Source organism: Geotrypetes seraphini, chromosome 6 (assembly GCF_902459505.1).
Source record: "Geotrypetes seraphini chromosome 6, aGeoSer1.1, whole genome shotgun sequence".
Lineage (NCBI taxonomy): Eukaryota > Metazoa > Chordata > Amphibia > Gymnophiona > Dermophiidae > Geotrypetes > Geotrypetes seraphini.
In genome coordinates this window covers 175,012,402-175,028,174 of record NC_047089.1, presented here as the reverse complement: position 1 = coordinate 175,028,174, position 15,773 = coordinate 175,012,402, and the positions used below count along the sequence as shown (strand labels likewise).

The window sequence follows — 15,773 nt, the reverse complement described above, 5'->3', positions numbered from 1 at the left end:
CGGTGGTCATCTCCATCATTTTTATCATCGATGGACGACTGTCACCACTGACCTCTGGGTTCTTACCATTGTAAGGGAAGGGTACTCCGCCGGAACATCCTCCAAGAGAGTATCCTTCCAACTTAACCCAGACCGCCCTTCTTCTTCAAGAAGCTCAGGCTTTGCTCCGGCTCCGGGCCATCGAGCCGGTCCCTTTGGACCAACAGAACAAGGGTTTTTACTCCCGGTACTTCCTTGTTCTGAAGAAGACGGGCGATCTGCGTCCTATTTTGGACCTCAGGGTGTTCAACAAATTTCTGGTGAAGGAGAAGTTTTGTATGTTAACCCTGGCTTCTCTCTATCCCCTCCTTGAGCAGAACGACTGGTTATGCTCTCTGGATCTCAAGGAGGCCTACACTCGTATTCCCATCCATCCGGCCTCTCGACAATATCTCAGATTTCGGGTGGGACATCTTCATCTTCAATACCAAGTGCTTCCTTTCGGCCTGGCTTCGTCACCCAGAGTCTTCACCAAGTGCTTGGTTGTGGTGGCCGCAGCACTCAGGAACCATGGTCTTCAGGTGTTTCCCTACCTCGACGACTGGCTCATCAATGATTCCACCTCTCCGGGAGTTGTTCAGGCGACTCGGCGGATGATCCAGGCGGATCCAGGGGGAGAAGGAAGAAAGGAAAATGGTATTAGAGGGGGTGGCAAAAGGAGGCTAGTGCTAGAAGAAGAGTCTGGGAGAAGGGATCTGGGATACAGTGGCTAGATATAGGAGAAAGGAAGGTAAGTAGGGAGATATTTAGGAAAAAAATTATGGAAATTTACAGGAAAGTGGTAGATGGATGCAAAGTTAAAAGAGGGATACTGAAGACAAATATAAGAAGGAGAGATAAAAATTTGAATTTTTATAATGGGAGACAAGAAAGATGTGAAGGATATGCTAAAATAAAAAATTCATTCTCAGATAGATAGGAGGAACAATGAAGAATCCAAGAGAAAAATAGAAAATGGACAAGGAATCCTGGAAAGAAAGATAAGAGAAGGACATAGAGGAAAAGAAAAGTCCAGACATTTTGGCCCAGATTCTGTAAAGGATGCCCAAGATGGGTGTCCTATACAGAATAAGGCCTATACCCAACCAAACTAAACTGGTTCCTACAGTGTCTGTGGTTCGAGATCAACTTCCCAAAATCCCATCTGCAACCTTCCCAGACTCTTCCCTTCATCGGAGCTGTTCTGGATACAACTCAACTCAGGGCGTTCCTGCCTCCGCAACGCCTGGATGCTCTGCTTCGTCTTTGTCACTCCGTGTTCTCTCGCCCGTCCATCTCGGTGAGACACATGATGGTTTTCTGGGCCACATGGCCTCGACAGTTCAAGTGACTCCTTTTGCCAGACTTCACCTCAGAATTCCTCAGTGGACGCAGGTGTCCGAACCTCTGACTCGACACATCCAGGTCACTCCTTCTCTGCAACAGTCTCTTCGCTGGTGGATGTTATCTTCCAATCTCTGCAGAGGTTCTCACGACCGACTCCTCGACCTATGCTTGGGGGGCTCATCTGGATGGTCTGCGCACTCAGGGCTATTGGACCAGTGCAGACCGCCTGTGTCACATCAATCTTCTGGAACTCAGGGCGATTTTCAATGCTCTCAATGCTTTTCAGCATCTGCTTCACGACATGGTGGTACTCATTCGCACGGACAACCAAGTCGCCATGTATTATATCAACAAACAAGGGGGCACGGGCTCGGCCTCCCTCTGTCAGGAAGCTCTGAAAGTTTAGGATTGGGCGATTCGCCACAACACCTTCCTCAAATCTGTCTACATTCAGGGGGTGGACAATGCCTTGGCGGACAACTTGAGTCGTCTTCTGCAGCCTCACGAATGGACTCTCCATTCCACGCCCCTTCATCACATCTTCTCTCTGTGGGGAACGCCTCAGATAGACCTCTTTGCGGCCCCCCACAACTTCAAACTGCCTCAGTTCTGCTCCAGGATCTACACTCCTCATCGCCTCGAGGCAGATGCTTTTCTTCTGGACTGGAGGAATCTCTTTCTGTATGCGTTTCCTCTGTTTCCTCTCATTCAAAAGACTCTAGTCAAACTACAGTCCGACCATGCCATCATTATTCCGATTGCTCCTCGGTGGCCCAGACAACCTTGATACTCCCTTCTACTTCAACTCAGCAGCAGGGAGCCCTTCCTTCTACCAGTGTTTCCATCGCTGCTTACACAACATCAGGGATCTCTGCTTCATGCCAACCTGCAGTCTCTCCACCTGACAGCTTGGTTCCTCTCAACATAACTCCTCTTCAGTTTTCACAAGCTGTGCGGGATGTTTTGGAGGCTTTAAGGAAGCCTGCTACTAGACAATGCTATTCCCAAAAATGGACTAGATTTTCTACTTGGTGCTTTTCTCATCACGAGGTGCCTCAACATGCCTCCTTGTCCTCTGTTTTGGACTATCTTTTGCACCTGTCTCATTCTGGCCTCAAGTCTGCATCGAACCGAGTCCATCTGAGTGCAATTGCTGCTTTTCATCAGCCTCTTCAAGGGAAACCTCTTTCTGCTCATCCTGTGGTTTCAAGATTCATGAAAGGACTTTTCCATGTCAATCCTCCCCTCAAACCGCCTTCCGTGGTTTGGGACCTCAATGTTGTTCTTTCTCAACTTATGAAGCCTCCATTTGAACCTCTTAACAAGGCCCCTCTGAAGTATCTCACTTGGAAAGTGGTGTTTCTCATTGGTCTCACTTCTGCTCGTCGAGTTAGTGAGCTTCAAGCATTGGTTGCGGATCCACCTTTCACTGTGTTCCATCATGACAAGGTGGTGCTTCGCACTCATCCAAAATTCCTTTCTAAGGTGGTCTCGGAATTTCATCTCAATCAATCCATTGTTCTTCCAGTGTTTTTCCCAAAGCCTCATTCTCATCCTGGAGAATCGGCCCTTCACACTCTGGACTGTAAACGTGCTTTGGCTTTCTACCTGGAACGCACCAAGCCACACAGAACTGCTCCTCAACTTTTCATCTCCTTTGATCCGAACAAGTTGGGACGTCCTATCTCTAAGCGTACCATCTCCAACAGGATGGCGGCTTGTATCTCTTTCTGCTATGCCCAGGCTGGATTACCCCTTCACAGTAAAGTCACAGCCCATAAGGTCAGAGCAATGGCAGCCTCTGTAGCCTTCCTCAGATCGACACCGATTGAGGAAATTTGTAAAGCTGCTTCGGTTCATACCTTCACTTCTCATTATTGTCTGGATACCTTCTCCAGATGGGATGGACAGTTTGGCCAAACAGTATTGCAAAATTTATTCTCCTAAGTTGCCAACTCTCCCACCATCCCATTGTGGTTAGCTTGGAGGTCACCCACTAGTGAGAATACCTGCAATGTTACTTACCGTAACAGTTGTTATCCAGGGACAGCAGGCAGCTATTCTCACGTCCCACCCACCTCCCCTGGGTTGGCTTCTCTGCTAGCTATCTGAACTGAGGAGACGCGCCCGGTGCATCGGGCGGGAAGGCACTCGCGCATGCGCGGTGCGGGCAACTGGAAACTTCTAAAGTTTCTACAAGCAAGTATGCTTGTGAGACGTCCGCATCGGGGCTCCGTTGGATGACGTCACCCACTAGTGAGAATAGCTGCCTGCTGGCCCTGGATAACAACTGTTACGGTAAGTAACATTGCTTTATTTGAACATGGGACTGTCTCTTCTATGTTTTGATGTAAAGAACTGTATATGTCTAGTAGTGCTATAGAAATGATAAGTAGTACAGTATAATCTCGTTATAACGGACTCGCTTATAACGGAATATCGTTTATAGCGGACGAGGTCTACTGGTCCTGGCCGTGCGCCTTTATGAACATGCAAAAAATCACCGCATATAGGGACTCGCATATAATGGACAAACAATTTGGTCCCCAGAGCAGCTTTTAGCTATAGTTTTGTTCGGCTATAACGGACATGCAGGTTCTGCCTACAAGACGCATGGTATGCCGGTGATATAGTATCAAAATGCAGCCCAGAAGACAATGATAGATTATTTTTCTTTCCAGTCAGTACGACATAATGCTTTAAAACATTGTTCTTCAACCACCGGTCCATGGACCAGTGCCGGTCCACAGAAATGTCCTGCCGTTCCACAGGGCCAGCATGTGCATCAGGCCCAAAACAGTGTTCTTCAACCGCCGATCCACGGTGTGATCGATGCGGCGTTATCTTCGAGCCAGCTCCCTCTTCCTAACTGATTCAGTGCACAAAGCCATGGGCAGTGGCTCCTACGGGCGTCCTGCGCCTGAACTGGAAGCCTTCTCTCTGATGTTGCAATGTCAGAGGGAAGGCTTCCAGATGAGGCACGGGACGTGCAAGGTGCAATTAGTACAATTATGGGGGCGGGGTCTGTGGTGGAGATTGGGTAGAGATGGGCAGGGTCCGGCCCATGACTTAGCCCAGTGTTCTTCAACCGCCGGTCCATGGACCGATGCCGGTCCACAGAATAATTATTTTATTTTTGCCAGTCCATAGCTGTAAAAAGGTTGAAAAACACTGCATTAGAACATCCTTTAGTGTTCTGGTTTTGCAATCATTTCCTGCCATACCAATGTTTTGCTGAGTTTTGTTATTGATGTTGCTGATATGCTTGTGCAGTGACTGTTGTTCATTGATTGTACATTGTTTCAAGTTGACCTAAATAAATTTTTTTTTAAAATGCAACTCTGGATATAACAGACTCTAGATATAACAGACTGTTTTTCCAGGTCCCTTGAAATCCATTATAACGAGATTATACTGTAGTAGTAAGTGACGTGTAATAGAGCTGTGCTAAACTTCCCCCATATTTTCACGAGCTCCAGAAAACAAAATTCAGCAAAAACAATCTCTAGATCTGAATGGGAAGGATAAACTCTCCTCCCGTCAAATACCATTACTCCCCTAGTTTTATTCCACTAGATGGATAGACCTGAGGAGCAAATACAGGGAGACTGACATTAATATTATTCCGTCATGATGATCCTATGCTTTTTAGAAGGAGGGGGAAAGGAAAACCAAGCCAAAGGGCTGTAAGATATGCTGATGCTGCTCCAGAGCAGCAATGAAGAGAGCTGATAAACCCTTCCCCCCCCAATATGTACTCATATCTTTGCATTATGTGAATGACTTCAAAATTGGCAACCCTGATAACTTATCAGATTAAGAGATAGTCAGTGCTCTTTGGGGGTTCACTGGGGCCTGCAACCAAACTGAGAAGTGCCTGTTCCCTGCCTCTCACCATCTCCCACCTGCTAGAAGACAGAGCAACATTGATTGGATCACTTGCTATACTGGTATATTTAGCAAAGCTGAGCAAATTTGCTGTGTCTCCACCTACTGAAGGGAAGATAAATCACATTGGTTTAGATTGGTCTGGCGAGGAACTACGTACTTCCAAACTTCAAATTCTGCCCGATTCATACCAGTGACAGTAGAATGTATTTTAAATTCATTTTGTTGAATATCCAGCAAAAGATTAAATACACTTACTTGTGACGGAATGTAATCATGCAACATCAGTTCAGCAAAAATAGTCGCATCCTTATGACATTTCTGTAACAAAGAATAAGAAATTGAGATCTCTTCTAGAAATATTTTCAATGATAAGTCAGTAATTGACTAGCTGGGGCATTTTCAAAATACTAAGATGTCCAAAAAATGGCATAAATCGGCACGTGGACGTTTTTCTCTCCAAAATGTCCAAGAGCCGATTTTCAAAGCCAGATTTCTGGATGTCTTGTTAGACTTCTTATCTGCTGTGAATCAAAGTTCGAGAGGGCATGCTTAAGGTGTAAGTATGGGCAGATTTTGGGCGGGCTTAACACTTACACATTTTGTAGTGATAAGTGAACCTTTCCCTAGACATCTAGGATGGAACTTAGAAGTCTGGAGCTAGACTTGTTTTAAAAAAGTGCCAAAAAGGTACCCAAGCTCATCAGATGGCCATTGGAGGAATTATGGGCTAGATTCACTAAACAAACCGATCGTGTACCCCTTTGCGATCCCTTTGCAACCAGATTTCCCTCCGACCCACTTCACTAACCTGTGTACCGATCCAATTCGTGCATGCAAATGAGAGGAAACGGTATGCAAAGTAGGCAGGGACACGATTCACTAAAAAAAAAAAAGGACATCGACTGGGCTGACCGATCCAAAATAAGTAACTGCTGAGGACCAGTCGCTGAGGTCCTTTCCGACTGCCCTGCCTTCTGCTGCCCTGCTCTCTGCCCTGCTTCTCTGCTTTCAGCCCCGATCTGCTGCTCTCAGCCCCGATCTGCTGCTCTCAGCCCCAATCTCCTGCTCTTGCCCCGAATCTCTGCTGCCCTTCCCCGCAGTGCAAGCCCGTGGTTTTAACCCACAGGCTTAAAGCTGGTTAAAACCACGAGCTGTCCAAAAAAAAAATTCCTGCTGAGAGCATGCGCAGACCATCTACAGGCAAGGAAGATGGTCTGCACATGCTAAGGATTGCTCTCTAGTGATCCGTGCAGTCGATGGGGGACATGCCAACGATTGCCCCTATTTGCATGCAGGCCTTTAGTGAATTTGTCAGCCTGCAAGCAAACAGACACGGATCAGACGCAGATCAAAGGTTAGTGAATCTAGCCCTAAGTAATGATCCACTTCACACTCCACCAGTGATCACTAATCCCCTCTCACCCCACAAAGATCTGAATGAATGCCCATCTCTAGAAAAGCCTACCAGAGCTGCACATAGGTGTTTTAAGTAGCCTGGTGGGTGGGCTAGTGAACTTTAGAGGGGAGGTCTCAAGCCCTTAAGCCACTCTAAACACTACAATTATGGTGGAATGTGTGAGCCCACAAAAACCCTACTATACTGCCATATAGATGCCACCTGCAGTCATAAGAGCTATTGGGGCGGGAGACAGGTGGGTATAGTAGGTTTTGGGGGAGTTTTGGAGGCTCAGCAAAAATTATAAGGGGGTTATGGTGAAATGTACATCTGGCACCCTTTATGTGACATTCACAGCAGTGCCCTCTAAGGTGCCCCATTGCTCTGTTGGCATGTCTCCGCAGCCAGTCTATTACAACGCTGACCCCTCCTACAGCCAAGTGGTTTTGATTTCAACGTTTTGAACTTGGACATTTTTGTGGTTGAAAATTGGCAAAAAAGTTAAAAGGCCTACAGTTGGACATCCTGACAACCAAGACGTCCAACTAGGCAATTTTCAGGGAAAAACATTTGTACATCTAGCGGTTTTGTCAATTTTTTAAAAATGGCCATTTCTCCAACCCCAAATTTGAACATCTTGCAGGAAACCTCCTATCAACTCATACAACAGATAGTATGATACTCGTATACTTATAGAAAACTGAGAGGCGATTTAATTGTACTCAAACTGATTAGCTGAGGGTACAGGAATGGATATTTTGAGCACACGAGTTGAAATATGCCGCTCTACTAGGGGTATGTATTTGTCAACATATACTTGAATCATTTGGATGCACAGCCATCTATAAACTAATGTAAATAAAAGCAGTTTGTGCATTCAAGAAAGCTCTTGCATGTACACTCAAACCCAAATTCTATATATGACACCTAAAAAAATCAGTGCCGATCAGAACAGCATTAAGCATGATTCTAAAAAAAGCATCCACTGTGTATGGAATTTTATTTAGCAGCCATTCGCAGCATAACATTTAAGCATTCCAGTTTAGGTCAAGGAAAACCAAGCCTAAATACCCGAGCTTAAATTGTATATATTCTATAATAATGCATCTAACTTTTAAGAATGGCCACGATCTGCCCATGCTCCTCCGCTAGCCATGCCTCCTTCTTGAGATTCATGCACTAGAAATGACACGCACCACATTATAGAAAGTGCCTTCAGAGTTGTGCATGTAACTGCTAATAAGTGCCAATTATCGTTAGGTGTTAATTGCCAAATATTTCCACCCATTGGCTTGTTAAGAAAGTTGTGTATGCAAATTGACTATGCGCACTGATTTGCATGCACAACTTAGGTTTCCATATATAGAATTTGGAATGCAGTGTATAAAACAGTCATAAACGTGTGAAAACCAAGGAAAAGCCACATGATGATAGCAAAAACTTTGTTTAAAAGGATGACAACTTTTTTGGATACCCAAAGTACCTAATGGAAAGTTGTTTTAAAGAGTACTGCAATAGTATATAAGCAAGATTGCTGATTTCCATTCCTCAAAGTCCACAAGCAGGTCTGATTGTCAGGAAATCTAAAATGAATACTCAGACACATATTATTCATTCAGGAATTTACCTCATTTGCATATCGTAGTTAGTCTGAAAAACACAACTGTTGGTTTCGACAGCCAAAAGTTTAGGGGAGGGCTGCATTGCATTATCTTTAGGTAAGTGATGTACTAATAGAGCTATTTTTTCAATATCGATATGAACAGAAAATTATATAGTCTGGCAACAATGGTACTTCTCCAGACAATAAACCATGCCTTTGGAAAGAGGCCACTGATTGCATTTGTCCATTTGTATTTTGCCATGAATTTGTTGGCTATGGGATTTTTCTGATGCTGGCAGAATGACTTCTTGCCCATCTAAACAAAACAGACAACCAGTTTACAGGTTTACAGTTTACAGTAGGGGTGTCCAACCTGCGGCCCGGTGAAGTATTTTGTGCGGCCCCGGTCGAGGACGATGCAGTGTTTTCCTCTGCTGCCCCCGGGTGTTTTCCGTCTTCCTCCTCTATCTTGCTGCAGAATTTGCACGTTTGTGCAGCCCCAGAAACATTTTTTTTCGACCAATGCGGCCCAGTGAAGGCAAAAGGTTGGACACCCCTGGTTTACAGGTTATAAAAATTTGATATACCAACAATACTTTAACAGTTAAATAATCAAACCAAGTCACAAATTGAAAGAAACTCCAAAAAACTGATGAGAGCACTAAAACACTCTTTAAAAGAAAAGGATAAGCAATACCATCTTGTAATATGTTTTACTTTCCGGTAAAATATCAAGAGCCTTCATAAAAAATGGATAATAACTTTATTAAAGCCTATAAATTCCTTTCAGTGTGCAGTACTTTAGGAAGATTATTTCAAAGTGTAGGGGCCAGCCAACTAAAAGCACTTACTGGGTGGCTTCTCACTGAGCTTTAGAAAAATGCAACATTATTAATCTAAAAACTGCAGAGATCTAAGGGCTCCTTTTATGAAGGCACGGTAGCAGTTTAACATGCATAATACCGCGCGCTAAACCGCTGGCCGCACTAGCCGCTACCGCCTCCTCTTGAGCAGGCGGTAGTTTTTAGGCTAGTGCGGGGGTTAGCACTGTGATAAACCTGTGGCCAGCTTTGTCCCTGTAAGGGATAAAAGCAGAACACGGTCCCTGGTCAGAAGGGCTGACCAGGTTAAAAGTAAAGGTTTGGATTTGGCTGACTACCCCTCAGACAGTGAGGTAGAGCAGGAGAGGCATGAGCATAGGAATATCCAGCAGAGAGCGCCATCTCAGTACAGGTACTCTAGAAAGCCTGATAGGACTCTTATTGAGAAGTGGAGTCCCAATGCTGGAAGGTATGCTAATTACCAGCCTAGGAGAAACCTGAATTATTTCCCTAGGGATTCCCTGCCTAACACAGCTGCTCCTAGGAGAGAGGGGTGTGGCTTTAACTCACATAAGAACAGAGCATGGGATCACAGTAGGGAGAGCAGGGACGGAGCTAGAGCTAACGAGCTCAGGCAGCGGCAGGAGAAGCAGCAATGCTCGGGTGCAGATGAGGGGAGAAGTCTCTCTCCCCCAACCGACAGCAGTGAGCACGTAGAGATGACCGAGGACTACCTCAGCTCAACTCCAGCTGCTGCTGAGCAGGCAGAGGCTATGGATGTCTCTGAACCCCTGCTGGAAGCTGGCTATTTCCCCACTGACATGGAGGTTAGTTGCTAAAGGGAATGAAGCAAGGCTGTGCTTGTGCTGGCTCACGTAACCCAAGCCCAGCTGACAGTAATTAGAGGGAGAGCAGGAAAATCTCCTTGTTACACTGTGCACTGCCCGGAGTGCATTGTTTGGTCAAGGAACTTTATCTATGTGGGTGTGAAAGCTCCTTGTGCAAACCTAAGTAAAGTTCACAGCTTATCTAATGCCTTGCTGTGTTCTGTGGGCTAGGAAGCCCAGCTGATAGTAATGAGCTGTGGAGCCTGCTCTGCAAAACCTATCCGTATCTCAGCTAGGTAAGCTGAAATGTTTAAGTAATTCATTGCCAAGTTTGGGAACTGCAATTACTCTGTCTGCATTCACAAGGTGTTTGCAAAGTTTGAAAGTTTATTTTCCTGATATTTGCATTTACTTTGACCCCTGGTGAAGAGGACTGTATTTAGACTAGAAAAAGTCCAGGGTATTGAACTGCATGTGGCTGGTGTAGCAAGCGATTCTGACAACTGCAAGCTATTTTGTGTTTTATGTTTTTCTATGACATGCGGGTGGCTGATGGTATTCAGACCCCCGGGTTCAATAAAGTACAAGAACATTCTTTTGGAACAAACTTACCTGTGTGGTCGTCTCTTTACAAGCTACTCTCAGTGTGGCCTGGCAGACTAGGCAGGCGCCTAGGTCTGTTATAACCTGAAAAGCCTTCCTCCTACCTGAGGAGGCCACGCCGACAGGCCAGAACTCAACACAACTAATCCCTCTGCTGGTTAGAGCAAGGGATAAGTGTGTCACAGCACGTGATGAAAAGTTGCGCGCGCTGAAACCGCTAATGCGGCTTCGTAAAAGGAGCCCTAAGGGTCCTCTCTGGAGTGTTTGGAATGACTAAGGATCCCTGTTAAAAAACCACAGCAGAGAGTCCATAAGAACATAAGCAGTGCCTCTGCTGGGTCAGACCAGAGGTCCATCATGCCCAGCAGTCTGCTCACGCGGCGGCCCATCAGGTCCAGGACCTGTATAGTAATCCTCTATCTATACCCTTCTATCCCCTTTTCCTTCAGGAAATCATCTAATCCCTTCGTGAACCCCAATACCGTACTCTGTCCTATCACAACCTCCGGAAGCGCATTCCAGGTGTCCACTACCCTTTGGGTGAAGAAGAACTTCCTAGTATTGGTTCTGAATCTATCCCCTCTTAATTTTTCCGAATGGCCTCTCATTCTTGTAGTTTTCGAAAGTTTGAAGAATCTGTCCCTCTCCACTTTCTCTATGCCCTTCATGATCTTGTAAGTCTCTATCATGTCCCCTCTAAGACTCCACTTTTCCAGGGAAAAGAGCCCCAGTTTCTCTAATCTTTCAGCATATGAAAGGTTTTCCATACCTTTTATCAATCATGTCACTCTTTTCTGAACCCTCTCGAGTATCGCCATATCCTTCTTAAGGTACGGCGACCAATATTGGACACAGTACTCTAGATTCGGGCGCACCATCGCCCGATACAACGGCAGGATAACTTCTTTCGTTCTGGTTGTAATACCTTTCTTGATAATACCTAGCATTCTGTTCACCATCTTAGAGGCCGCTGTGCACTGTGCTGATGGCTTCATTGCCTTGTCCACTATTACCCCCAAGACCTTTTCTATGGTACTTTCACCCATTACCAGCCCTCCCATCGTATAGCTGTACTTCGGGTTTCTGTTTCCTACATGCAAGACTTTACATTTCTCTACATTAAACTTCATCTGCCATCTCTTCGTCTACTCTTCTAATTTGTTCAGGTCCCTTTGTAAATCCTCACAGTCCTCTTTAGTCCCAACTCCACTACTACTGCAATGCCATCTACTTAAGCCTATCAAAAAAAAGTCTTCAAAGACTCCAGCTAATCCAGAATACCGTATTTTCGCGGATATAACGCGCGCGTTATACGCGTTTTTACCTACCGCGCATACCCCTCGCGCGTTATACGCGTGAGCGCGGTATACAAAAGTTTTTCTACATAGTTCCCACCCCGCCCGACGCCCGATTCACCCCCCCCCAGCAGGACCGCTCGCACCCCCACCCCGAACGACCGCTCGCACGCGCTCCCACCCGCACCCGCGATCGGAGCAAGAGGGAGCCCAAGCCCTCTTGCCCGGCCGACTCCCACCCCGCACTACATTACGGGCAGGAGGGATCCCAGGCCCTCCTGCCCTCGACGCAAACCCCCCTCCCTCCCTCCAACGACCGCCCCCCCCAAGAACCTCCGACCGCCCCCCCAGCCGACCCACGACCCCCCTTGCCGACCTCCACGACACCCCCACCCCCTTCCCCGTACCTTTGCTAGTTGGCCGGACAGACGGGAGCCAAACCCGCCTGTCCGGCAGGCAGCCAACGACGGAATGAGGCCGGATTGGCCCATCCGTCCCAAAGCTCCGCCTACTGGTGGGGCCTAAGGCGCGTGGGCCAATCAGAATAGGCCCTGGAGCCTTAGGTCCCACCTGGGGGCGTGGCCTGAGGCACATGGGCCCAACCCGAGGGCAGGAGGGCCTGGGATTCCTCCTGCCCGTAATGTAGTGCGGGGTGGGGGTAGGGGGTCGCCGTGGCCAGGAGGGTTTGGGCTCCCTCCTGGCCCGATATTGTCGGGGAGTCGGCCGGGCAAGAGGGCTTGGGCTCCCTCTTGCTCCGATCGCGGGTGCGGGTGGGAGCGCGTGCGAGCGGTCGTTCGGGATGGGGTGCGAGCGGTCCTGCTGGGGGGGGGTGAATCGGGCGTCGGGCGGGGTGGGGGTAGGGGGTCGCCGTGGCCAGGAGGGTTTGGGCTCCCTTCTGGCCCGATATTGTCGGGGAGTCGGCGGTCCTTCGGGGTGGGGGTGCGAGTGGTCCTGCTGGGGGGGGGGGCAGGGCAGGGCGGGTAAACGGAGAGTCGGGACAGCGCACAGAGAGTCGGGGAGGGCGAAAGGAGAGTCGGGGTGGCCAGAGGAGAGTCGGGGCGGGCGAAAGGACAGTCGGGCAGCGTGCACGTTATACCCGTGAGCGCGGTATACAAAAGTTTTTATACATAATATTGTGGTTTCTGCGCGCTATACCCGTGTGCGCGTTTTACACGGGTGCGCGTTATATCCGTGAAAATACGGTACTGCAGCCAAGTTGATCTTTGCAAAACGCAAGTCTGACCATGTCTCCCCACTCCTAGCTAAACTTCACTGGCTCCCAGTGATTTCCAGAATCCATTTCAAATGCTCCTGCCTGGCTTTTAAGATCATTCACGGCATCCTTCCTCCCTTAATCCCACTATCTTATAACTCCTCGAGTCCTGACTCTACCAGACCCGCCCAAAGGTATAAATTATCCTTCCCCTCTCTACACGGTAATCGCTATGCAGGCAAACTGGGAAAATCCCTTCTCTTCAGAATCACAGGTCTTTGGAATAACCTTACTACCCCGCTGCGGAACCTGGGCTCCCTCCAATTATTCCGCAAGCAACTGAAAACCTGGCTTTTCACTAAAATGTAATTCTATCCCCCCCCTTACTCTTCTCTTCTATATATAAGTTCATGTAAACCTTTTTTTTTTCCTTCTCTTCCTATATTTTAAGTTCTTGTAAACTGTGCCGAGCTCCACAACATCCGTGGAGATGATGCGGTATATAGAAACTTAAGGTTTAGTTTAGTTTATCATGGAAATAACCAATTCTCTCACTACTCTTCCATGCATTTTCCATAAAAAATTCTTTACAGTACTGTATATCCATTTACTTCTTGAAAAAAACTTTTATCACATCCTAGGGGTATGCATTTCATGAGGGTGCATTTGGTTCATATGGATACCTAGAAATGTAAAGTGTATGTAAATTGTGTGTACACACAAGTTAACATGCATGCAATAAACTTTTGTGCAGAAACTGAAAAAAGCGCCATGAAATAAAACAGAAAAATCTCTTAAAATTTCTTTATAATAAAGACTAACAAAATCTTTTCTGGACAAGCACACCCCTACCACATTACCTGCTGCCTTCTAAATTGGCTCTTCTCTCACATCCTCCCTTATGCTTGCCATCTCCCTTCTTCATCACTCCATCCCCTCACCCCTTTCCACAATTAGTGGTTGGCGAGTCTGAGCCATGTTATGGTGCCCCTGGTAAATTCCAAGGAACACAGACTGTATTTTTAATTATCCTCTATTTTTTTTAGTGTTCTACCCTTCTTCCCCTCTTATTTTCTGAAATTAGCAAATTGTGCTTTTTTATCTTTTTTCCAACTTTGCAATATATACATACCACCGACCATATTCAAGGTTACCTGTGCTCACTGATGTGATAAAAAAGCAGAGTGATGTAATTTTTCACCCCTAAATTTAAAAAAATGCTATATACGTATCTCTCATGAACTACCATCTCCAAGTAGATATAACACATTCCTCCCAGTTATTGGGAGACAAGCAGCCACGGTTTATCAAATGGTCATCCCTTTCTAGATGAGGTACATCATGGGGTTAATTTTCAAAAAAGTGGCATAAAGTTGTAGCTGGACATTTTTCTTGCCAACTCGCTATTTTCAAAACCTATTTTCTAGACATATCTATGCTGTTCAACTCAAGCACAAGGGGACATGCTAGGTGTGGTGTGGGAGGGACTAGGGAGGGCTTATGGCTTGGATGTTTTTCTGCCATAATTGAACATTTTAGAATATGTCTAAAGTACATTTTGGATGTTTGGGGGCTAGACCAGTTTTAACAACCAATAAGTACCAAACAAAGGTGTCTAAACTGACCAGAATGCCACTGGAGGGATGTAGGCATGAACCCCCACACTCCCTCAGTGATCACTGACCCCCTCAAACCCCCTAAAGATGTAAATGAAACAGTACATAGCTGCCTGTATGCCTGGAACAGGCTGCCAGAGCCAATACGTCATGCTCCGTCTCTAACAGTATTCAAAGCCAAACTAAGAGCCCACTTTTTTTAAGCTGCTTTTAACTCCTAACTCCCACTCACTCTCAGATACTTTAACCCATTGTATCATTCCTTCTTCCAGAATCTCCCCAACCCAGAAATGTCCTGTCTGTCCAAATTAGATTTAAGCTCTTCTGAGCAGGTACTGTCTCTTGAATGTTAAATGTACAGTGCTGCGTATGCCTTTCAGTGCTATAGAAATAGTAGTAGTAGCTGCAGATGTTATGCCCAGTCCTAATAGAGCTGCAATCAGTTATCTGGAATAGCCTGATGGTCAGTGCAGTGGACTGCAGAGAAGGGGACCCAGGCCCATATCCCACTCTACTACCCTTGAAGGTATGAGTCCACCAAAACCCATCCAAAACATATTATGCCATCATATAGGTAACATCTACAGGCATAAAGGCTAGGTTTTGGAGGGCTCACCACACATTATAAGAGGGATATGGCGAGATGTGTACCTGGGACCTTTTGTGTGACACCCGGGGCCCATCATTTTTTGACACCCCCTCCCCCATCTGTATGAAAAACATGATTTTTAGTAACAATCCACATGTCACACAAGAGTGTACCTAGGAAAAGGCAGTATCTTACATACTGCAGTGAGCAGTACATCAATACACCCATTGTAAAACTAAACAAGCCAGACTAGTACAGATCAATCCTCCACAGTCAATCCTAACAGAAAACCATGTCTTTTGAACACACAGAACACAGAAAACACCTTCGCCTAGTATGGAATATGTCATCACAAACAACCCCTCCCCTTTTTACAAAACTGTAGTGTGGTTTTTAGCCACGGTGGTAACAGCTCAGGTGCCAATGCTAAAAAACGCTCTACAGTTTTGTAAATGGGGAGATAAAAATACGTAGACAAAGGTTAAACTGAAGCACCAAGAAGCTGGACTCTACATACAATGCAACACCACAGAAACAGCGATGCATCTCCCCTA

The 15,773-nt window shown here is 46.3% G+C and overlaps 1 protein-coding gene across 2 annotated transcripts in view; it reads right to left on the bottom strand.

The window, feature by feature from the left end:
* PNPLA4 (patatin like phospholipase domain containing 4) overlaps positions 1-15,773 on the bottom strand; it is a 105,568-nt gene that overhangs the window by 77,460 nt on the left and 12,335 nt on the right. The window contains exon 2 of one of the 2 annotated variants that reach the window (XM_033950330.1): positions 5,512-5,574. The exons of the other annotated variant lie outside the window; for it this stretch is intronic. Coding sequence (XP_033806221.1) covers positions 5,512-5,531 — 20 coding nt within the window. The 5' untranslated portion in view covers positions 5,532-5,574. The remainder of the gene's footprint in view (positions 1-5,511; positions 5,575-15,773) is intronic. 2 annotated transcript variants of the gene reach the window in all.